At 46.3% G+C, this 23776-nt stretch overlaps 1 protein-coding gene across 1 annotated transcript in view; it reads right to left on the reverse strand.

Annotated features, from left to right (window-relative positions):
• LOC115477051 (cholesterol 24-hydroxylase-like) overlaps positions 1–22258 on the reverse strand; it is a 38649-nt gene extending 16391 nt beyond the window's left edge. Inside the window, exons 1-5 of the mRNA XM_030213666.1 lie at positions 21943–22258; positions 15934–16014; positions 11771–11852; positions 5633–5703; positions 3021–3108 (exon numbers count right to left, since the gene is read on the reverse strand). Coding sequence (XP_030069526.1) covers positions 3081–3108; positions 5633–5703; positions 11771–11852; positions 15934–16014; positions 21943–22070 — 390 coding nt within the window. The 5' untranslated portion in view covers positions 22071–22258 and the 3' untranslated portion in view covers positions 3021–3080. The remainder of the gene's footprint in view (positions 1–3020; positions 3109–5632; positions 5704–11770; positions 11853–15933; positions 16015–21942) is intronic.
• Between the last annotated feature and the right edge of the window lie 1518 nt (positions 22259–23776).

Genomic DNA, 23776 nt, shown 5'->3' on the forward strand with positions numbered 1-23776 from the left:
AACAAGCCAATCAGCGTTAACCACCACTTAACAAGCAATTATTGATACTAATTGACATTAGAATTTACAACCCACAACTGTCTAAGCTTATTTTATACGTGATGCGCATAAATTCTAAGTTGCATAGTTGAAAAGGGGGCATGAATAGGCAGGTCGTGGGTGTTTTCACAAATCTATGCGCATTGTTATAGATTACACCCGGTCCGTGCCTAATTTAGACATTATTTATTTATTTGTTGCATTTGTGCCCCACATTTTCCCACCTATTGCAGGCTCAATGTGGCTTACATAGTAACCCTCAAAGGCGTTTGCCCAGTCGGTGGATAACAAATACAAAGTTGTATAGTGATCGTATGAGGTATAAGTGGAGGGTCGGAATGGATGAAGACTGCGTGTTGTCCTGTTCGATCATAGTCATACTGTGTTGGTAGGTGAAGAGGGTTACGTGGGGTCGATGGGGTAGGCCTTTTTGAAGAGGTAGGTTTTTAGTGATTTCCTGAAGTTCAAGTGGTCGTGGATTGTTTTCACATTGGCATTTACACCAACTTTTACTTGGCGTAACTGCTCGCGACTAAATTCAAGCACGCAGACGGGTACTTGACGTATTCTATAATCCACGTAGATTTAAGCATGCTTTTTAGGATACGCCTAGGCGTATTTTTTTTTCAACGCGGATTTTTCAGGAGCCATGTAATGGAATCTATGCGTAACCAACTTTGCAAGGCTCATTATTTTAAGTGCAGAAGAACGAGTGCTGATGTGTGCCGACACTTTTGTTTGGCCATGCGCACAGCGAAACCATGTGTACATGCGCCCAGCATACTTCCCTCGTATTTGCCACAGGTTTTCTGCACATAAAGGGCCCTGTGTACAAAGGCACGCTAGCGTTTTTAGCATGCGCTAACCGTGTAGATGCCCATAATATTCCTACGGGCATCTACATAGTGCGTGCTAAAACGCAAGCGTGCCTTTGTACACAGGGCCCGACATTTTCATGCAGTTAGCTTCTTGCATGCAGCAGTTATTACATTCGCTGTACAAGTCATGCGCTCAGACATCTGCGCATGACTCTACCGCAAAACTTTCCGCATCAGGGCCTACGATCCTTTCCTTCAAAACAGATAGGACACACAGAGAAATGCCAGAAAAATTATCTTTGGTGTCTGCTTTTTGCAGACATTTAAAGGCTTATTTGTTTATGGCTTAAGGCTGGGCAGGTCCTAACTGTGAGCTATTGGAGATGAGTCCTTTTGATGCCTGGTTATTTTTTTAATTGATAGCATGCCCCGATGTTATTTTATTTTTATTTATTACATTTGTACCCCGCGCTTTCCCACACATGGCAGGCTCAATGCGGCTTACATGGGGCAATGGAGGGTTAAGTGACTTGCCCAGAGTTCCACTAGCAGCATTCCATGTAGAAAGTCGGCCCTTGCAGATCACCAATGTGGCCGCGCAGGCTTCTGCTTCTGTGAGTCTGACGTCCTGCGCAGCCTTCTACATGGAATGTTGCTAGTGGAATAGCAACATTCCATGTAGAATCTCCAATAGTAGCAACATTCCATGTAGAATCTCCAATAGTATCTATTTTATTTTTGTTACATTTGTACCCTGCGCTTTCCCACTCATGGCAGGCTCAATGCGGCTTACATAGTAACAATATAAAGAATTACAAAGTCGTGAGAAGAATATACAGTTTGTAGTAAATGCTATAAGTAAATTGAACAGAGGAGGAATTGGGTGCAGAAGGAAATGAGCGTTGGGTAACTGAAATCACCCATTATTATTGTGTTTCCCATTTGTTACCCTCCCTAATTTCTGATAACATTTCTACATCTATCTGTTCGTGCCTGGCCAGGTGGGTGGTAGTACACTCCTCTCACTATCCTTTTCTCCTTTACACATGGAATTTCAATCCATAGGGATTCCAAGATGTGTTTCTTTCCTGCAGAACTGGTTTACGTTACACAGAGTTTTACAACAGAATGAGTATGGGTGTACTCATCCAAAGTACCTTCCAATAGTAGTTTCTGAGTTCCATCTTAACCATCAGTTGCTCTGCCAGTATTTCTTCCTACGCCTCATGCCCACAAGAGGAAAGCGTACCACACACTCTGGTTTTCAAGAGAGCACTGGCCTTCTGTCTGGGGCAGACAAAAAGTCCATCAGCCTTTTATTTTCTTTTGACCCATCCAAGGCGTAGCCAGACTTCCGTGGGAGGGGGGGTCCAGAGCTCGAGGGGAGGGGCACATTTTAGCCCCCCCCCCGCCGCCGCCGCCCCCTCCTGTCGCCATTGTCGCCCCCCCATCTCTGCCGACCCCCCTCCCGCCACGAACCCTCCCCCGCCGCCGCCTACCTTCCGTTTTGCTGGCGAGGGACCCCACTCCTGACGTCCTCTCCAACCGTTCTGCTGCAGAGAAAAGTCTTCTTCCTTGCATGCTGACGTCCTGCACGTTGTACACGCAGGACGTCAGACTCAGAGAACATTTCTGTTCTCCGAATCTGACATCCTGCACGTTGTGCAGTCAGCATGCAAGGAAGAAGACTTTTCTCTGCAGCAGAACGGTCGGAGAGGACGTCGGCTGGCGGGGAGTGGGGTCCCCCGCCAGCAAAACGGAAGGTAGGCGGCGGAGGGGGCGGGTTCGCCAGGAGGGGGGTCCTGACTGAAATCTACGGGGGCCCAGGCCCCCTCAGGCCCCACGTAGCTACGCCACTGGAACCCATCTAAATGAGTTTATCTTGTTGGGCAGACTGGATGGACCGAACAGGTCTTTATCTGCCGTCATTTACTATGTTACTATGTAGTTGTCTATCAGTGTGTGAATATATTATATATGTTGCTTGTAGCCCGCTTAGACTACTTAGATTATGCAGGAGATAAATCTGTGAAGTAAAACCATTTTGAAATTTGCACGATTTAAATGAAAGACGTGCAAGACAACTGCTGCAGAACATGTGAAACTCTTGCCGCAGAATCTTGGAAAAATCTGCCAAAGGAAACCGGGGCTTATGACACTTACGTTCGACTGAAGGCAGGGTCCATTATTCTTCGCTGGCTATGCCAGTGATTGTAATCTGGATCAGTCACCAGTCCTTTCCCCCAAAAATCTAAACAAACAGAAAAAAAAAGGAGGGTGAGGTAAGAACTGGCACAGGTCCATTTGCAGGCGTGTTTACCTATATGATAGTGCCTACCTGGGGGGGGAGGGGCGCTCCATTAGTTTGTATGTCTGTCTACATGCATAGATGCAGAGACACACCCCCAGAAACACATACACAAAGACAAACCCCTTATGCAGCGTCTGCCACTCAAAAAGACACCCATGGCAAGATGCACTAAAGACTCGTTAAAGCCCTTTCCTTACCGATTCCCTTAGCGAATCAGTAAGGAACGGACATGCATCAAGGAATAGGAATGCAAATGAGCTGCTCGTTGTAGCTCACTTGCATTCTCTATTCCGTCGTTAAACAGTCCGGCCAGTCGAGCATTGCGCAGAGCAGCCACGCATTATGCTGGCTGCTCTGCGCATGCCAAATACGCCTCCCTGTGCCGCCCGAAGACACCGCGCTGCTCACACCCCTCAGATGCGGCTCGATCCAGAGGACAGTGCAGTTGAGGACGCCCATCCAAAAAAAAACCGTCCATTTGGCCGTCATTCCTCCCTTGCAATAATAAAAACGTCTTTTTTGGCAGTGCTTCACTCAGCTGAGAGACCTGGAAGTCTCTGAGCCAATCACAGCGCAGGAACCTATACTCAAAATCATCAAATGTCAAACCGGAGAACTTTAATTTAGTCAGACTGACCAAAGGCATATGCAAATAGACAGACACTAACAACTCTGTGGGTCTGTTCTCCGGTTTGATATTTGCTGACTTTGAGTATAGGTTCCTGCTGATCATTTATTCATTTGACCCCTGATGTAGGCGTTGTGATACGCTGAAAGACGGACCGTGTCGGATCCCTCAGTATCTGCATCAATAAAGTATTTCTCCATAACATCTCCAGTGTTGGATTTGTCCTTTGGTCAGCCTCTGCTTTTTCCTGTTTGGTATTCCTGACGTAGAAGTTCTCCCTGTTTTTGTTCTAATCAGTTCCGGATTTCCCAACTCTTAATTCCTTCTAGGAGTCTTTGAGAGCAATGATATCAATACCTAGTAGCTGAAATCCAGATCTGCAAAATATTCATTTATACAGGGCAGCAAGCTCACGAGATCTTAGAAGCCAACCCTCCTCTTTACTGATCTTTAAGAGGTATTTTAGGACAGTTGTTCTCAACCCAGTCCTTGGGGAATATCAGCCAGTTGGGTTTTCTGGATATCCGCAATAAATATACACGACATAGATTTGCATGCACTGCAGATATCCTGAAAAGCTAATAGATAAGTAACAGTATGAGCTGTTGATCTAAGCGGCGTAAACTAATGCAAAACAAACGAAACAGCCAAATTCAATCCCAAAAGGTCATAAAAAGGCATACAATACTTGAAAGCACGAGAATTACCCTCAGAAACCAAGGTATTGACCAAGGTCTGACCAACAAGACCCGTTATCTATAGAAGATTTTGGTGTCCGTGGTCTAATCTCTTTCATTGGGTAAGAAAATTAATCTCACATGCTTACAATCAGAATGTTCTCACAATGCAGACATTTTCACTGAGAATCAAATATTTCCAAAAGCACAGCTATAGCATAAAATAACTTAGCTTTGCTTAGCTGGCTTAATCACCCCTCATTCCAACTGCTTAATTGTGTTCAACGGGGCCCATATCGTTTCACCCGCTTCTGGGCTTCATCAGGAACAACCCAGTTCAGACAAACTTATGCAGGGGCATTTATCTCGCTGACAAGAATCCACTAGGAACCATTGCTGGTGGTTCCTAGTAGAGATTAGACCACGGACACCAAAATCTTATATAGATAACGGGTCTTGTTGGTCAGACCTTGTCAATACCTTGGTTTCTGAGGGTAATTCTCATGCTTTCAAGTATTGTATGCCTTTTTAGGACCTTTTGGGATTGAATTTGGCTGTTGTGTTCATTTGTTTTGTATTAGAATATCCTGAAAACCCACAGGTTAGGTGTGCACTGAGGAATAGGTTGAGAACCTGATGAGTGAAAGACCTCAAGAGCTCCAGAAACTTTCAATTGCAAATCAAATAACTAGTTCACGTCTTGGTGTTACGCTGCTCATAAGCCTTTGTACTTCTTGAGCACATGGAACACATGATTGATTACTCCTATACATCTGCAATGACCAATTTATCAAGTGGATGACCTTATTTTATCTAAGAGACTCCTGATGCAGGCCTTGTCGGCCGAAACACAACTGTGTCGAGTCTCGGTTCTCTTTTAATAAACTGTTTTATCAACTGGAGCGTTGCCCACCCTTTCTTGTCATCTTCGCTGTTTTTACTACACATTGTGTTTCTGCAAGATTTGTTTCTTCTGTGTATACATCAATTGAACTGAAGGACTGTCACCATGCAACCAATAAGTTGATTTTCTTTCAAAATGTTTGCATTATTGAGATGCCCCTTATCCAGACCTCAAATTCAGGGTAGACCAAACAGGATTATCAAATCCCTTTCTCCTTTCCAGATGTGCAGGGGAGACTTGCATTTGGCTGCTTACCTTTCACCATACACTCCAAACAAACGATCATAAGTGGAATCCTTCCTGTACTTGGGGGACATAAGGAACTCCTGGAATGAATTCAGAAAGTACATTGCAATTACCAAGTTAATTAATTTTACCTAGTATGCTGTGAGTAATGACAACTGTGTGTTTTGAAAAGCACATTAATCCCCGGCTTCTATATATGGTGCCTAGATTCTGAGCAGAGATATGTGCATATCTTATTGGCGGAACAAGGTAATCGGCATTTTTAACAGCACTTAACAACAATTACTAATTAGCAATAATTACAATTTATGCGTGGAAATCACTAAGTGTATCTATCAAGACTATGCCTAAATTGCAAAGCGCACAGTTCAAAATAAACATTTGTAGCTTAAAAGGAGTGTGTTTATGGGTGTTTTGTGGGTGTTCCAAAGTTTCCACGCATAATATACTGCGTACATCTAGTAGCGCTATAGAAATGATAAGTAGTAGTAGTAGTAGTAGTAGTAATTACAAAATAAGAGCCAGTGCGCCTAAATCTACAACGCATGGATTTACACCAGGGTTTTACTGGTGTAAATGAACGCACCTAGATTTAGGCGCTACATTATCGACTAAGCGTATTCTATATACTGTGCCTATATTTATAGAATACGCTTAGTTTCCGCGCAGATTTTTTAGGCGCCAGATATAGAATCTGGCCCTAAGGGGGGGGGAGTTATTAATGTGAGCAACTGTTAAGTCAGGTTATTTTACCACATTGGGATATTTTAGCAGAGGGTCTCGCTGCATAAAATGGAACCCTGTGGGAGTCATGTGATGCTGCCTAGCTGTGCAGATGTCCATCAGCTCTGCTCCTCTCATGCCAAAAATCATGTGGGAGCCTTGAAATCCTTATCCCAAACTGGCCCAGAATACCACTGAGGGTGTAAAGGACACTCAGGAGCACAAATTGTAGAACTTGCAGCGTTTTTCGTGCAGGCACTGTGCAGAATGCCAGCAAAGACTCCTCGGTCTGGAAAGGAGTGCATGCCAAACAGAAGCTCCAAGACGGTGGTCTTAGCAAGCTACCGCACCGATAGTGATCCTGCAAGAGGAAGCATTCATGAACTTACCAAACAACTCAACAGCTGCCCTTGACGAACTATTATCCAAACTGCAAGCATCAGTAGATGACATGAAAGAGAATTTGCAGCAGCAGCAGGGCTCACAGCCTGCAGCAAGCTGAGGAAAGAGTATCGCTTCAGGAGGACTGTGGATTCGGCGTAAGTGCACCGTGCCACAATGGTAGTCTCAGTGTAAATAATTGTTATAACGAGTCGACATCAGGAAAATAGAGGAAGGAGATCAGGATCATTGGTCTAACTGAATCAGTGAAAGATAAGGAACTATGGGAATTTATCGGAGCTGGCTCCCCAGTCATTAGGCCTCACACTCCAGGATTCCTTTCTGAAGGTGGAGCACATATATCCAATGATGATGCGTGTACTCAAGAGAGAGAGCAGAGGCTGAGACTAGTGATGGCAACGGGACTCAACAGAGGGCACTGGAGAATTAAACACTGCTTGAGATATTAGGCACTCCAGAGCAATTCTTGCTAGACATGCCAGGTGCTTTTCGAGAAAGAAGGCATGGGGCTATGTTGCTTCGTAGGTTGTGTCTGATTGCACGTAAATGTATATTACAATACTGGACCTCTCCTGATCCTCCGGCCTACTGGCATTGGAGGAATCAGGTTCACTTGGTGGCAACCTGGGGGACCGTAGAAGTTAAAGGCTCACCTAAATGTAAGAGGAGATTTTTGGCGATCTGGGATCCTTATTTACAAATTTTACATTCCCGGGGTCGTAGTTTGCTCTTAAATAGTCTCAGTGACTCATAAGAATTGGGTGCCTACTTAGAAGGTGGGAGGGTTGAGGAAGGGGTGGAGGGGAAGTGATCTTATTTATCTGTTTATGTTGTACCTCGAGAGGGTCACAAGAGCCAGGACCCTGCGAGGCAAAGATGTTGTTTACTTTGGGGAAGGGTGGTCCAATTTTGTAGGGTTGTTTGTTATGTGGGGGGGGGGGGGGGGGGGGATGAGAAATGTCCTAGTATTTGGATCAAGAATTTGATTTGATCGGGGGAGTTGGGTAGGGGAGGGGAGAAAATGTAAAAATTTATGATGTGTGTTTATTATCTTGTCATCACCCAGTCTGTTTGTTTTCATTGGCTGTATATTGAGATTGCTGACTGTTAAGCCTGTTGTATCATCAATAAAAATGTTGAAATATAAGCACTGCTTGAGAGAGAGAAATACAAGGTATTGGGGAGGGTTGGCAGGGGAGGGTTAGGGTTTCCCATAAACATGATCAAGGAGGGATGACACTAATTGTATTATACTGTTTATTTTTAAATATTGGATTTTGATCACACCTTTCAGTAGTAGCTCAAGGTAAGTTATAGTCTGATACACTGGATATTTCTCTGTCCCAGGAGGGCTCACAATCTAAGTTTGTACCTGAGGCAATGGAGGGGTTAAGTGACTTGCTCGAGATCACAAAGAGCAGCAGTGGGATTTGAACCGCCACCTCTGGATTGCAAGACCAGTGCTCTAACCACTAGGCCACTCCTCCACTATAGCAACATTCCATGTAGAATCTCAAATAGTAGCAACAGAATTTAAAATAGTAGCAACATTCCATGTAAAATCTCAGATAGTAGCAACAGAATCTCAAATTATTTATTTGGATTTTGCTCACATCTTTTTCAGTAGTAGCTCAAGGTGAGTTACATTTAGGTACACTGGATATTTCACTGTCCCAGGAGGGCTCACAATCTCAGTTTGTACCTGAGGCAATGGAGGGTTAAGTGACTTGCCCAAGATCACATGGAGCAGCATGGGATTTGAACCGGCCACCTCTGGATGTTAAGATCAGTGCTCTAACCACTAGGCCACTCCTTTATGCTGTTTATGTGATATGAGATGCAACACATTCTTTAGCACTGTGGTTCTATTTATTCAGCAACTTTGTGCGTGTTCTTTTTTGATTGGTTTACAATGTACAGTGCATCTTATCTCTGATTCAATAAAGATATTTTAAAAAATGGAACCCTGTACTAAAATAATCGGACTTGTGGTAAAATAGCCTGACTTAACAGCCCATGTTGATAACTTTCACCCTAAATCAGTAGTGCCAGATAAACTGCTTTTGGAGGTTTGTTTTTGTGACGAAACAGGGGACTTATGTTTGTAACTTCTTATGTGAAAGTATGACATTTGTTCCCTAGTGCATTTCCCTTGTTTGGTCAGCAGATGGTGACTGTCTTTTTTTCGTAAAGCTGTTACAGAAGTGACAGTTTTTCCCCACTTAAGCACTGAGGTACTCTTTAGTCTCAGACAGGGAGAGGACAGAGAAAGAGCTCTTCACTAAGGCCCTGTAAGCAGCTATATTTTGTGAGCAGCTATATTTCCTGAACTCCCCAGGTACTACTCAGGTAGTAAACAAATCTTTAGTTAGTTTTAATATTGATACCTGTTTGATTTATCTGCTATTGTTGCTATATTTTCACCATTTTTTCCTCTTACTGTTCACTGTTCAGTTTCCTGACAATAAACCTTATTAGTTTATTGACTCTGCTGTCCTGGACTGACTAAGAATGTGGTTTGTGTTTTGGTGTGTGAGTGTCTTCGGGGAACTGTGGGAAAACTGGGATTGTGGACCCAGTGTCCTTAGAAACCACTGGGGAAATAACTTGCAGATGGGAGACTTGCCAAGAGGCAAGTGGGACCCAGCAAGTGAGTGGAAGGGTATGCCAGTGTAGAGCATGTGTGCAGGTAGTAGTGGACCTGAGCAGTGCTGGGACAGACCCTTTAGGTGGCCGCAGGGTTAACCCCCCAGGTGGGCTCTAGGCGTTTTGTGACAGACTTCTTTTCTTATTTTTTATTTTATTTTAGATTATTCATTGTGCTGTTAAACTGAATCACTGAGACTCTCTCTTCTCATTCCAGTTTTGAATTCATCCCTGCATCATATTAGTCCATACCTACTTTCTATTCACTCTTTCCCTGCTGAATAAAATTCTAACATCAACGTGCTGGCCTTTCTTGACAACTAATGAAGACATCACCCAGATCCATAAGCAGAACTAGCAAATGGGGAATCAGGGGCTGACGCTTAAAGCTTACCATGCTAGCAACGTCCGATTTAAACTGGTTCTAGCCAGTCTAGCAATCACGTTATTCAGCGTCTAATGCACAAAGGGGTTCTGTATGGTTTTTACAATTCGGGATAGCAGCTAACGATAATCCTATTCAATGAATTACAAAGAGCTCATTAGTATTAAAATGAGCATTCCGAGTGATGCACAGACATTTCCGAGTGATCCACAGAAAGGAGTGCCTACCTTTATCGTGCAAAATTTTCCGTCAGGTCTGGAGCTGTCGTTGTGTGAAGGACACTTCTGAGAGGAGCAGTCTGCTTGCATTTTTCAATAGCAAGCAGTATCAGAGAGAGGCGATCAGCTTAGAGGCCTAGTGGTTAGGGTGGTGGACTCTGGTCCTGGGGAACTGAGTTTGATTCCCACTTCAGGCACAGGCAGCTTCTTGTGACTCTGGCCAAGTCACTTAACCCTCCATTGCCCCAGGTACAAATAATTACCTGTATATGTAAGCCGCATTGAGCCTGCCATGAGTGGGAAAGTGCGGGGTACAAATGTAACAAAAAAAATAGCTAAGGGGGGGGGGGCTTTCAGCAAGGAGGAGATTTTTTCAATAGCAAATACTGTGGGAGAGCAGAGCACAGCTTAGGGGTGAAAAAATAAGCATACAGCCAATCGACTGGGGAAAGCCCCTTGTGATGTCAGCTGGCAGCTGGGCGAGGGGAGAAACAAGCAGACAGCTAATTGGCTGGGGAAAGCCCCTGTCAGCTGGGGTGCTTTTAGCAAGGAGAAGATTCCCAAGCAAGATTATCAGGGGCAGAGGGAAGGCAAGTAAGCTGCAGGAGGAAGGTGGAGCCAGCAACAGAGCACTGCAAGGGAAAGGAGACAGGGGGTACAGTGGAGCCAGCAAGTACTGCAGGAGAAAGGAAAGAATACACCAGTCCTAGGAGCATGTACAGAACAGGACACTTACCGACAGACGTTCTGTGCACGTGCAAGGCGCTTTCCCTACCGAGCTGCTTGCTGAAATTGTGTGCAGCTCATTTGCATGCGATTTCCTTTCAGCATTGCTCACTATTTCCAAATCGGTAAGTTCTACCAAGGTTCTAAACACACACGGTTTTTAACTAGGACCTTTTGTGCATTGGGCTCTCAGTCCGATGTAATAAGCTCCTCTGGCCTTTAGCGCAGTGGGTTACCTCCGATTTTCCCCACACTAATCTTACTCTCAATGTAGGAAGAGTTTTCAGAGCAGTAAAATCGCTGTGCTAAAGTGGGCATGCAAAGCATATGCAAAAAGGCCGAAACAAAAACTGCCTTCATTGTAAAAAAAAATGCACTAAATTCAACTTCTCTTTTATTGTAACATAACATAGTAACATAGTAGATGACGGCAGAAAAAGACCTGCATGGTCCATCCAGTCTGCCCAAGAAGATAAATTCATATGTGCTACTTTTTTTTTATTTGTACTGTCCTCTTATTCCTGGGAGTAAAAATTCTAGCATGGGAGCAAAGAGCCATCTGAGAAGTGCAGCATTTGGACCTCAGATGAGCATGATTGGCAAAGATCCCTGATGGCTCGTGGACCCCGGCAACCCTCCACCCTCCGCTCCACCAAAACAAATCGTTTATCATTTGAAATGGTTTACATTGCAATAAAAAGAAAATCAAAACAAATCTAAAATTGGAAAAGGAACGCCATAAAATAAATAGAAGCACAATCGCTCAAGACCAATCAAACAATTAACAAACCATAACTCAAGCCAAAGTACAACCTGCAGGAAACAGACTATTACAAATTGAGTTTCTTCCCCTTGCTGCAGGAAAGCCAACTGGAAAGAAAATCCCTGGTTTCTGCCAGTGGGGCCCAGACACCTACCCACCTTAGATCAGAAGGCAGGAGCGAAGCCCACTCACTCCTGCCCCCAGTGCCCCCGTCTAGCAAAATGGCAGGTGCTTCGTTTTCATAAGTGGCCAAATCCAAGAGAATGAATTTGACGACATCTTACCTTTACAGCTTCAGGACTTGAAACAAGAAGTATCACTCTGTGAAAGACATTCAAACGTACCACGGGGCCATATTTCTTTACCCTGAAAAGGAGACAAGAATAAGATAATCAGGGTCTCAAACTGCACCTGAAACAATGACAACTACACTGCTGGTGGGGGGGGGGGGGGGGTTCGTCATGAGCCAGAACAAAATTTGTAACATTACTTTTATGGGTCTGTACTGGTCCCAATTTCACTAGACTACAGGGAAATGTAAGTGGATGGGGGGGGGGGGGGAGGGAGACCACTAGACTACCATGGAAATTCACTGTCTCCTTGGTAAGCAAATCTCTCTCATGCATAATCATTGTGGTTATCCTGAAAACCTGTCCTGCCTGTGGACCTCAAGGACTGGAAATGAGTAGCCTTGGCCTAGAGCCCTGATGGCGAACCTATGACACGCGTGTCAGCACTGACACGCGTAGTCATTTTCGATGACACGCGGCGGCGCCGCAGTGTGGTCCGCCCAGTGCTCCCCTGCTCGCTCCCTGCTGTTTGCACCGATCCCTGCCTCGTAAAACTTATTTTTTCGCGAACCGGCAAACTGAAGAAATAAAACAAACAGCTGACAGGCTTGCCTCCTTCGATCGCGTCGGCCGCTTCCTTTCCCTGCATTCTCAGCGTGTCCCGCCCTCGAGGAAAGGAAATGACATCAGAGGAGGGCGGGACGCGCTCAGAATGCAGGGAAAGGAAGCGGCCGACGCGATCGAAGGAGGCAAGCCTGTCAGCTGTTTGTTTTATTTCTTCAGTCTGCCGGTTCACGAAAAAATAAGTTTTACGAGGCAGGGGTCGGTGCAAACAGCAGGGAGTGAGCAGGGGAGGGTGAGCAAGTGGGGCTGGGGGGTGTGTGTGGGCAAGTAGGGCTGGGTGTGTGTGTGTGTGGGCAAGTGGGGCTGGGGGGTTGTGTGGCCAATTGAGGCTGGGGGGGGGTGTGGCCAATTGGGGCTGGGGTGTGTGTGTGGGCAAGTAGGGCTGGGGGTCTGTGTGTGTGGGCAAGTGGGGCTGAGGATGTGTGTGTGTGGGCAAGTAGGGCTGGGGGTGTGTGTGTGGGGGCAAGTGGGGCTGGGGTGTGTGTGTGTGTGTGGGCAAGTAGGGCTGGTGGTTTGTGTGTGGGCAAGTAGGGCTGGGAGTATGTGTGTATGGGCAAGTGGGGCTGGGCAAGTGGGGCTGGGGTTTGAATGATCTCAGGGGCAGGTGGAGGCTGGGGCGAGTCACTGGACATTGAAGGGAGGGGGAGGATAGGGGGCAAAAGAGAATCGCTGGACATGGAGGGGATGGGATAGTAGGGCAGAGGAGAGAGGAGAATGGAGAATTGCTGGACATGGATGGAAGGGGAAGGCAGGGAAGAGAGAATTGCTGGACTTGGATAGGAGAGGAGGGCAGGGGAGAGAGGAGAATCACTGGACATGGGAGGGGAGGGGAGAGGAGACATGCTGGACATGGATGGAGGGGAGGGAAGATAGGAAGGAGATGCACATGGATGGGATGGCAGGAGAGGAAGGAGAAATGCTGGAAATGGATGGAGAGGAGAGCAGAGCAGGAGATAGAGGAGAATTGCTGGACATGGATGGATGGAGGGGTTGGCGGGGAGAGAGGAGAAATGCTGGACATGGAAGAAGAAAGGAGGAAAGTAAAGAAATAAATGGAAAGAAAGCCCTGGAAACGGAGTTAAGAGAACAGATAGAGAGCAGCAGAATCAGACACTTGGACCAGTATGGATAGAAAACAGTCACCAGACAACAAAGGTAGAAAAAAATTATTTTATTTTCATTTTAGTGTTTGGAATTTGTCCAATTTCAGAATTTACATCTGTTGTCTTATTTTGCACTGGGTATACTGGAGCTGTAACATCTTACAGAAATGATTTATAATGAAAAAAAATCACAAGTTATTGTTTTTCTCCTATACTAGTATATTTTCAATGATGTCTGTTTATATGCGCCATGGCTGATATAAGGGGTGTGGCTAATGTGGGTATGGCTATCATAGGGGTGGAGCCATATGTGGTGACCCCACCCATAATGAGTACCGGCACCTTTTTTTCTACAAAAAATGCACTGGGTCCGCCCTCCCTCCTCGCTCCCGGAAACTAACCTTAAAGCCTCCTTTCACGTCGCAGCAAGCAGCAGCAGGGCAGGCCACTCCTTCCTTCCGTGTCCCGCCCTCGCCTGACGTAACGTCCGCGAGGGCGGAGCACAGAAGGAAGGAGGAGAGGTCTGCCCTGCTGCTGCTTGCTGCGACGTGAAAGGAGGCTTTAAGGTTAGTTCTGGGCCCGGTAGCGGGTGGAGGGGGGGGGGGGGGCCCAGCGACCTTGGGTGGGCAGCGATCTCGGGTAGGGGGCAGCGATCTCGGGTAGGGGGGGGCCCGGGGGCGGTCCTAGTAGCAGTGATTTTTCTCGAAGTGACACACCACCTGAGTTATGCTCGGTTTTTTGGCGAATTTTGACACATCAAGCTCAAAAGGTTGCCCATCACTGGCCTAGAGGATTATATGAAAATTTGAAAGATGATCGAACTGTTCACTTCTTTCTTTAGAAATAAGATTATTACTGGATGATGATGATGATTTAAGGTGCCTTGAACAACCTGGTAAAATGTGGAATTAAGTTTAATATGTGCAATTAAATAAATACACATATATTTAAAATAATAATGGCTATGTAACATGTTATGTATAATGTTTATAGGCTGACTGAAACATCTGCTGTACCTGAATGTAACTCATCTTGAAACTACCACAATACACAGTAACATAGTAGATGACGGCAGAAAAAGACCTGTATGGTCCATCCAGTCTGCCCAACAAGATAAACTCATATGTGCTACTTTTTGTGTATACCCTACCTTGATTTGTACCTGTCCTTTTCAGGGCACAAACCGTATAAGTCTGCCCAGCACTATCCCCACCTCCCAACCACCAGCCCCGCCTCCCAACCACCGGCTCTGGCAGAGACCGTATAAGTCTGCCCAGCACTATCCCCGCCTCCCAACCACCAGTCCCGCCTCCCACCACCGGCTCTGGCAGAGACCGTATAAGTCTGCCCAGCACTATCCCCGCCTCCCAACCACCAGCCCCGCCTCCCAACCACCGGCTCTGGCAGAGACCGTATAAGTCTGCCCAGCACTATCCCCGCCTCCCAACCACCAGTCCCGCCTCCCACCACCGGCTCTGGCACAGATAGGTAAGTCTGCCCAGCACTATCCCCGCCTCCCAACCACCAGCCCCGCCTCCCAACCACCGGCTCTGGCAGAGACCGTATAAGTCTGCCCAGCACTATCCCCGCCTCCCAACCACCAGTCCCGCCTCCCACCACCGGCTCTGGCAGAGACCGTATAAGTCTGCCCAGCACTATCCCCGCCTCCCAACCACCAGCCCCGCCTCCCAACCACCGGCTCTGGCAGAGACCGTATAAGTCTGCCCAGCACTATCCCCGCCTCCCAACCACCAGTCCCGCCTCCCACCACCGGCTCTGGCACAGATAGGTAAGTCTGCCCAGCACTATCCCCGCCTCCCAACCACCAGCCCCGCCTCCCAACCACCGGCTCTGGCAGAGACCGTATAAGTCTGCCCAGCACTATCCCCGCCTCCCAACCACCAGTCCCGCCTCCCACCACCGGCACTGGCAGAGACCGTATAAGTCTGCCCAGCACTATCCCCGCCTCCCAACCACCAGCCCCGCCTCCCAACCACCGGCTCTGGCAGAGACCGTATAAGCCTGCCCAGCACTATCCCCGCCTCCCAACCACCAGTCCCGCCTCCCACCACCGGCTCTGGCACAGATAGGTAAGTCTGCCCAGCACTATCCCTGCCTCCCACCACTCACAGGTGGGTAATAAGAGGCTGAGGGGTGTAACCTCGACTAAGCATGTCCTTGAGGTTCTTCTGTCAATTTCAACTTCACTAATACCTCTTTCCAAGCCAGTCATATATCTTCTGCAGGCTTGTAATGACCTCGTAAACAACTGGAAAAGGGGGGGGGGGGGGAGGGATACAATATTAGGTTCATGAACACAGATAGAATATGTTCAGTTACTGAGCCCTTCTTGAAGAACAGCAGCTCAACTAGAAATGCACTAAACTTAAACATGCTGTTAACATGGTAAATCAAGAAAACTGAACTTACCATTCTAGAAAGACATCATACATTAACATGTTGCTATCGCTGGCTGCCTGCCTGAACAGGTACCAGTGCCCCAGCAAAAAGCTGTAATTAAAAAAAAAAATAAAAAGAAATTTCAGGTTTAGAATAACTTTGGTTCTAGTTTAAAATACAGTGCTGCTGTGTAGAGACTCTTTACCTACTGTCATGATCACAGGGCATATTTTGGATAGGATACGGGGTTGGATATCCTGCTATACTGATGTGTTTCAGACGAACTTACCTTTGGAAGACTAGTATCCAATAGAGCAGACTAATCACTTGCAGGTGAAAAGTTCCAGCAGCACCGTTGTAATGGTATCAGTTTATTACTGAAATATGTAGCATATTTGCTGGATTATATATACACCAATATATTTGTGTATCTTTTAAAAATATATATTTGACACTGCAGAAGAGAGAATAGGTTCATTTCAAGCCCCTCTCTCTCCATTCCTTTTTCTGGGAACTTCTGATAGCAGGGATAGTTAAGTACAAACACTTAACAAACACAAAAGAGCTTCCTCTGCCCTCCCACCTAACAAAAGATGGACTAAGGTGGGCACCTGAATAAAACAAAGAACTCAGAGGAAGCATAAACAGGACATTTGCTTGTCAAAGGTATACCTGCCCCTCCCATCAGCTTTCAGACATGTGCAGAAAGGAAGGACTTGTAATGTGTATCTGCCCCAGAGACTGAGCAGGACATCAAAAGAAAATCCAGACTGTAAGTCTCGTGATGTCATAAGACATGAGACCAACTCAGGGGTCGTGTGCAGACATGAGACCAAGATACCACAATGCTTTGCAAATGCCCAAGGGTCGTGTGGAAACCAGGACAAAGATCCACATGACATATCCTCCTGCAGCTTGCAAGATATAAAAGGACAAGCTGTTTCCCAAGAGTCAGATTCTCATCAACTGCCAGCAACTCAGATTCTCTTCACTGCAAACAACTCAGATTCTCATCAACTGCCTCCTCCTCTTGGAACCTGCCTCCTCTTGGGACCTGCTGCTCTCTTGGGGTCTGCTGATGCCTTGCTCCTGAAACATGTGCTCATCAATCAGCTGGACCACAGCATGCTTGTAACAAGGACTAGTAAGTTAACCTACCTGCTACTTTGTTCTATTTTATGCACAGATTACCTGTAAAGATTTCTTAAAACCTACCTCTCGTGTGCAATTGTATATTAAATCAACCTTTTTGAAGCTAAAAATACGGTCTCTTTGTGTTCTGAGTATATTGAAGCTACATATACTTAATTTATTTAATTTATTGCAATTATCTCCTTTGGTGATTGGTGGAGAAATTAATATCCTAAAACTTATAAATACAGCACCTGCTCTTAAATTATAAGCAGTGGCGAGTTGCTCTAGAGCTATTTTCCCCAAAATAAATCATTTCTTGTAACACCGTCACTGCTTCTACCTTGCATGTATCTCATTGCAAAGGTACTTAACAAATCTTAATAAACATATGTCATACTGTAAATTATTACTATCAGGTCTGGATCAACACTATATTGGACCTCAGGCAAATATATATGAATGTGAATCCCTACAATGGCTCCCCATTACTTCTCATCTATTCCTCCACAGTCACATTCACTCTTCCTTTCCCCTCTGTTCTGTTCCCCACCCCCCCCCCCCCCCCCCCCCCCCCAGATTCTTACACTTCACCTCTGCAGAAGTGGCACATGGAAAACAGTAGCAGGCTGTGAATGAGCCTGGGGCCTGTGAAAACACATGGTTTGAGTTGAGTGACTTAAAGGGAAAGGCATCAACCTGGGCTACTGTTAAGACGTATTAATTTACCACAACTCATGCTATTTTAGCACAGGTCCCATTTTATGCAGCGAGACCTAGTTACTAATAACTGGGGTTAACAGTAAAATAACGTGTGTTAAAGGTAGCCCATGTGGATAACGTCCCTCCTTAATTAAAGAAAAAAGAAATGACTGCCATAAGTAACAAAAAGAGACCCAAGTATAGAGCAATCAAGCCATTATGACACCACTAATGAGGTTGGCTCTTAGGCATCGGTGGAATGAGGCATTATGACATCATAATATCAGCTCCCTTACCAGAAATAGAAACTCTCCACACTAAGGGGGGAAGTTATCAATGTGGGCTACTTTTAAGATGTGTTATTTTTCCACTAACGTGCTATTGTAGCATAGGCCTGGCATCTCCCCATCTCAACCCCCACCGGGAAGGTTCAGCATCTCTCTATAGTCCCACCCCTGCAAAATGGGTCCATCATGTTTTTGTAGCCCCCCCTCCCCCCAAGCTGTTCTCCACATTTGTTGCCACTGTCGGTGACACCCCACAAATTTAGAGGATGCCTGGGGGGCTATAGAAAGATGCTATGGGGGAGAGGGATGGAGGGATACTAGACTTGTTGGGGGGGGGGGGAGAAGTTCAACAGCAAGTGGCCCCTACCATTGGGTGGCCCCAGGCCTTTTGCTGGGCTCGATCAATGGTGGCTATGCCCCTGCACACAGATTTCACAGCAGGTGGAAGTTTAGATACAGGGAAAATGGGGAAAATCCACTATTTCTGGGATAAGCAGTATAAAATGTTTTGTACATTTTTGGGATCTTGCCAGGTATTTGTGACCTGGATTGGCCACTGTTGAAAACAGGATGCTGGGCTCGATGGATCTTTAACAGGATGCTGGGCTCGATGGAACTTTGGTCTTTCCCAGTATGGCAATACTTATGTACTTATATGTACTTATGAAAAGGGCTGGCGCAGGAGAAGGGCAAAGTACAGGTCGGGAAGGTGTGCTCAGATAGCTTCCTACTGGTGGAACCTCCTGGCTTCTGAGGCTTGCCTCTCTCTCTCTCATGAGAGTTACTACTACTACAAATCATTTCTACAGCGCTACCAGTCGTACACAGCGCTTCACAATTGAACATGAAGAAAAGACAGTCCCTGCCCAAAAGAGCTTACAATCTAAATAGAGTTGTAATTGGAATCAGTGCACAGGCCCTTAGGCTTTAATGATTGTGAGAAGGGGTTCAAAGTAGATACCTGCACAGGAACGGGGTTCCCACAGGGATGGAAGTAGTTCCTGCGGGCTTCCCGTGGGGATGGAAACAGTTCTGCGGGGTTCCAGCGGGGATGGAAACAATTCCTGCGGGGTTCCTGTGGAAGTGTAAGCTGCACCTGACCTAGCCTCTCGCCTACCGAGTACCAAGTTCTTTGAGAGCTGTCTCCTCTGCCTCCTCCTTGCTTTAACAGCACAAATGTGGAAAGTCTTCCATTAAGGAGGTGGTAGAGACACAAATGATGATGGAATTCAAAAAGGCATGAGATGAACACAGATGATCTCTAATTAGAAAATGGAAGTTATAAAAGAACTAAACTTAAATGTCTGCATGTGTGTGGATGTGTCGACTGACGCTTAGATGGCGACTCTGGCTGTGATGAACTAGGGCCGATACCAGGCAGACTTCTATTGTCTGTGTCTCATATATGGCAATCTGGTTTAGGATGGGCTGGAAAGGGCTTAGACAGCAGTGGTTGGAACATGAGGACAGTGCTGGACAGACTTTTACGGTCTGTGTCTCACAAATGAGAAGATGAATAGACTGGAGTGGGCTTCGACGGCAACCTGAGCAGTTGGAACATAAGGATAGGGCTGGATAGACTTCTATGGTCTATGTCCCAGAAACACCAAAGAAAGCCCATAATCAAGTATATAATATCACACTCGTTGATTTAATCATGAATTGATAATGAGTGTGATTATTGGGCAGACTGGATGGACCGTTCAGGCCTTTATTTGCCGTCACCTACTATGTTACTATTAATCCTCTTTGCTCCCGGGCTGATGCGCAGACCTGAGCTCTGACACAGGCTCGAGCATCAGATGTCACCTGGCCTACCGGCACATGTGGCAACCTCTCAGCATAGAGTGCCAGTGAATCAGAGACAAGTCTTACACGTGCGCACCAGAGTGTTCCAAGTTCCAAAGTCCGTTCCTTCCTTGCAGTGCTGTGGCTCAAATCCAGAGACAGACAGAGAGATGACTGGAATTTTTATTTATTTACCGCCTTTTTGAAGGAATTCATTACAGCAGTAAAAATATTCAAAAACAATACAAAGTATGGCATGGTATACTATTTACAATGTCAACGCGCAGAGGGAGCAGCAGGGAGGGAACGAGCGGACTCAGCCAACAGGCGCGCGACACCCTCCCCCCCCCCAGCGACGTGCACCCGGGGACGACCGCCCCCTCCCCTTGGTACGCCACTGCCTTCAGATCCTCAGATACTATCACCCCAAGATCCCTCTCCCCGTCCATACATATCAGACTCACCGCCTAACACATACGTCTCCCGTGGATTTCTACTCCCTAAGTGCATCACTTTGCATTGAATTTTAAATTGCCAAACATTAGACCATTCTTCTAGCTTCTGCAGATCCTTTTTCATGTTTTCCACTCTCTCCTGGGTGTCTACTCTGTTACAAATCTTAGTATCATCCCCAAAAAGCCAAACTTTACCTTCTAACCCTTCGGCACTCACAAATATATTGAACAGAATCGGCCCCAGAACCGATCCCTGAGGCACTCCACTACTCATCTTTCCCTCAACCGAGTGAATTCCATTAAAAGAATCCCTAACTGATTTACAGCTCCTTTTACTAAGCCGCAGTAGTAATTACTGTGTGGCAAATGTAACGAATCCCATAGGAATTGAATGGGCTTTGTCACATTTGCTGCACCAGGAATCACTACTACTAATAATCATTTCTATAGTCCAACTAGATGTGCGAATGCTGTACGTATTATAAGCAGGTACTTTCTCTGTCCCTAGAGGGCTCACAATCTAAGTTTTTGTACCGGGGCAATGGAGGGTTTAGGACCCCTTTTAATAAGCTGCATAGGCGCCTACGCGCACCGAATGCAGGCCACATTAGCGTTACCGCCCAGTTACCGCGTGGCTTTTGCGGTAATTTCAATTTTGGCACGCATCTGAAAAATATTTTTGATTTTCTGGCGCTTGTAACGGTCGTGCGCCAAGTGGCATTTGACGTGCGTAGGTCATTACTGCCCAGATTATTTACCGCTAGGTCTATGGCTGGCGGTAAGGTCTCAGACCCAAAATGGATGCGTGGCAATTTTGATTTTGCACTATTCAGGAAGTGTGCACTCTTTCCTTACAGTGCTGGCATCTACTACTACTACTATTTAACATTTCTAACAGGGTTATGCAGCGCTGTACAATTCAAACATAGAAGGACAGTCCCTGCTCAAGGAGCTTACAATCTAAAAGATTACATCTGTGCAGCAGTGGTGTACCAAGGGGTGGGGGCGGTCCGCCCCGGGTGCACGCCGCTGGGGGGGGTGCCGCGCGCCTGTCGGCTCCGCTCGTTCCGTGCTCCCTCTGCCCCGGAACAGGTTACTTCCTGTTCCGGGGCAGAGGGAGCATGGAACGAGCGAAGCCGACAGGCGCGCACGGCACCTCCCCCCCCCAGCAGGTAAAAAGGGGGGTGTCCTTTCGCCGGGGGGGGGGCGCATCAGCGATCCGCCCCGGGTGTCAGCCACCCTAGGAACGCAGCCCTTCTGAATATTGTGCACTGCTAACGACTCACTCCCATGACAGAATGAAAAGAAGGAAAGATTTCCAAGAAACGATCCAGGAAACGACACCGTTGACATGTTCTGGCTGCACATCCCTAACCCCTTGGAGATCCTCTGGCGCAGTAAGAGTGTTGAGAACTCAGTATTGATGATCAATCCCCAACATATCGTGGCATAAAGTGAGGTTCGTCCCTGTCATGTCATTATTATGTGCAAGACTAATCCATTTGCACTGACATGACCCCAAGTGCTTTTGCCATAAATTAACACAGTCCACACCCGTACAAGACTTTTTCGTCCTAGTATTTCCCTGTCTTATAAAGAAGTCAATCAATAAGTTACCGTCGCCCCTAATCAGCTTTTAGGGAAAATTCTCCTCACAGGGGCTGGCTGGGTCTCACCTTTTCCGGGGAGGCCCCGGGATGTGGTCGTACTTCAGATGACTGTATTTCACGTAGGCGCAATAGAGGAGAAAGACCAGGGCTGCGGCGCCCAGCGGGAGCCAGCACAGAGCTGCCCATAAGGCCATGTTCAGCAGCTCTCGGGGGCAGGCACCTGCACACTGAGACGCAGGAGGTAGCACAGGGACACAGCAGCTGGGTGAGTCGAAAATCCCGTATTTCTGGCACGCGGCGGTGGGAACGGGGAGCAGGCTTGAAGAAATGTGTTTGCCAAGAGCAGGTGCAATGCCGCCCTCTTCCTGAAGCTGTTTAGGGGAGGGACCCGAGTGGGAGGTTTGATGATTTGTTTTTTTTCTCCTGCTGCCCCAGACGCTCCGCTGAGGTCAGTGAAGTGCACGGAGATTCACAATCAGCCAGGGGGTGGGGTACAGCAAATGACTGCTCCTTCCCCCGAGACTGCTGCTTCGCAGTTTAAAAGCCCCACTCCACTTCGCAGTCTTTCCTCTCTCGTCGGTCCCGGGTGAAACGAGGATCTCGCCGATCCAAAAGCGCGCGGCACAGCCCAATGGGGAGACTCAGGGGGTCTTGTACTAAAGCTTAGCGCGAGTTATCTGCAGCAGCAGGACCCAGTTATTCCTACGGGCCCCTCTGCTGCACATAACTCGCGCAAAGCTTTAGTAAAAGCCCCCAGGCGATCGCTTTCCGGATCGAGTTAAACTTTCACTTCCATTGATTCCTTCAGATCTAATCAATTCTTGTATTCGGTACTGCTAATATCCCCTTTCCAGGGTTCTGTGCGGTTTACATTCTAGGTGAGGCAAAAGCCGATAAAGTTAGTGCGAGGTATGACAACAATTAGAGATGATCGGTGTAATGCCTGAGACCAAAAAGGTTAAAGCCAGTGGAGTGTTTTGAAGCAGTCTTTGGGAAGAGAGAGGTTTTTAGCCTCTTCCAGAACCTAAAGTAGCTGTTTTCGTTTTCTGTTCCGATGGCAGTAGGTAAAGAGTTCCATATTTTAACTCCAGGGAATAGAGATGAAAAATCTGATTTCGAATGTGCTTTTGAAACGGTGATACTAGCATCAGTTGTTATTTTAGTCTGTTAGACTGGACCAAACTAGTGAAGTGGTCTTAGCAGTTCAGAGGTGAAACCCTGTAAGATTTGAAAAACTAAACAAACAGCTTTGAACCTGAATCTGGGAAGCCAGTGCAGTTTGTTGAGTTGAAACACCAATATATTGGATTTATTTATTTTTTATTGCATTGCATTTGTATCCCACATTTTCCCACCTCTTTGCAGACTCAATGTGGCTTACAATAGATCACGAGTAGTGGCAACATTTATGAAAGTATACATTTAGTTTATTCAGCCTGCTTGATACTACCGAAGGTGTCGCCGACCCCCATGGCTGCGCTAACTCACTCTCTGGCCAGTTAAATTCCCCAGCAAAAGACAGCAGAAATGCAAAGGGTTGCTGAAATAAAAGCTGCGATTTGGCAATATTTTTGACTTGCGTGCAGAAGCAGCGCCATTAGCTCTGTTTATTTCTATACTGAAAGAACTTTTGGGGACTGGTTTTGCTGTGCTTAGATTTTCTTATAATTTTTGCTTTTTATACTTTTTAAAGCTGCTGCTTCATGTTTCCTCCCCCCCCCCCCCCTCCCCATTTCTTGTTACTCTTTTCCAGTGAATTCTGCATCTTATTTTCATGTGCAGTACAATTCAAATCCTGTTTGTACTCAAGAGGCCAATTACCGAAAAATACCTATACGGAATATTAATTTCTTAACTGAACCATTACCAGCTTTGCTATTACAATTATTCTTTAACACTT

The sequence above is a fragment of the Microcaecilia unicolor genome, chromosome 9 (genome assembly GCF_901765095.1).
Source record: "Microcaecilia unicolor chromosome 9, aMicUni1.1, whole genome shotgun sequence".
NCBI classification, from domain to species: Eukaryota; Metazoa; Chordata; class Amphibia; order Gymnophiona; family Siphonopidae; genus Microcaecilia; species Microcaecilia unicolor.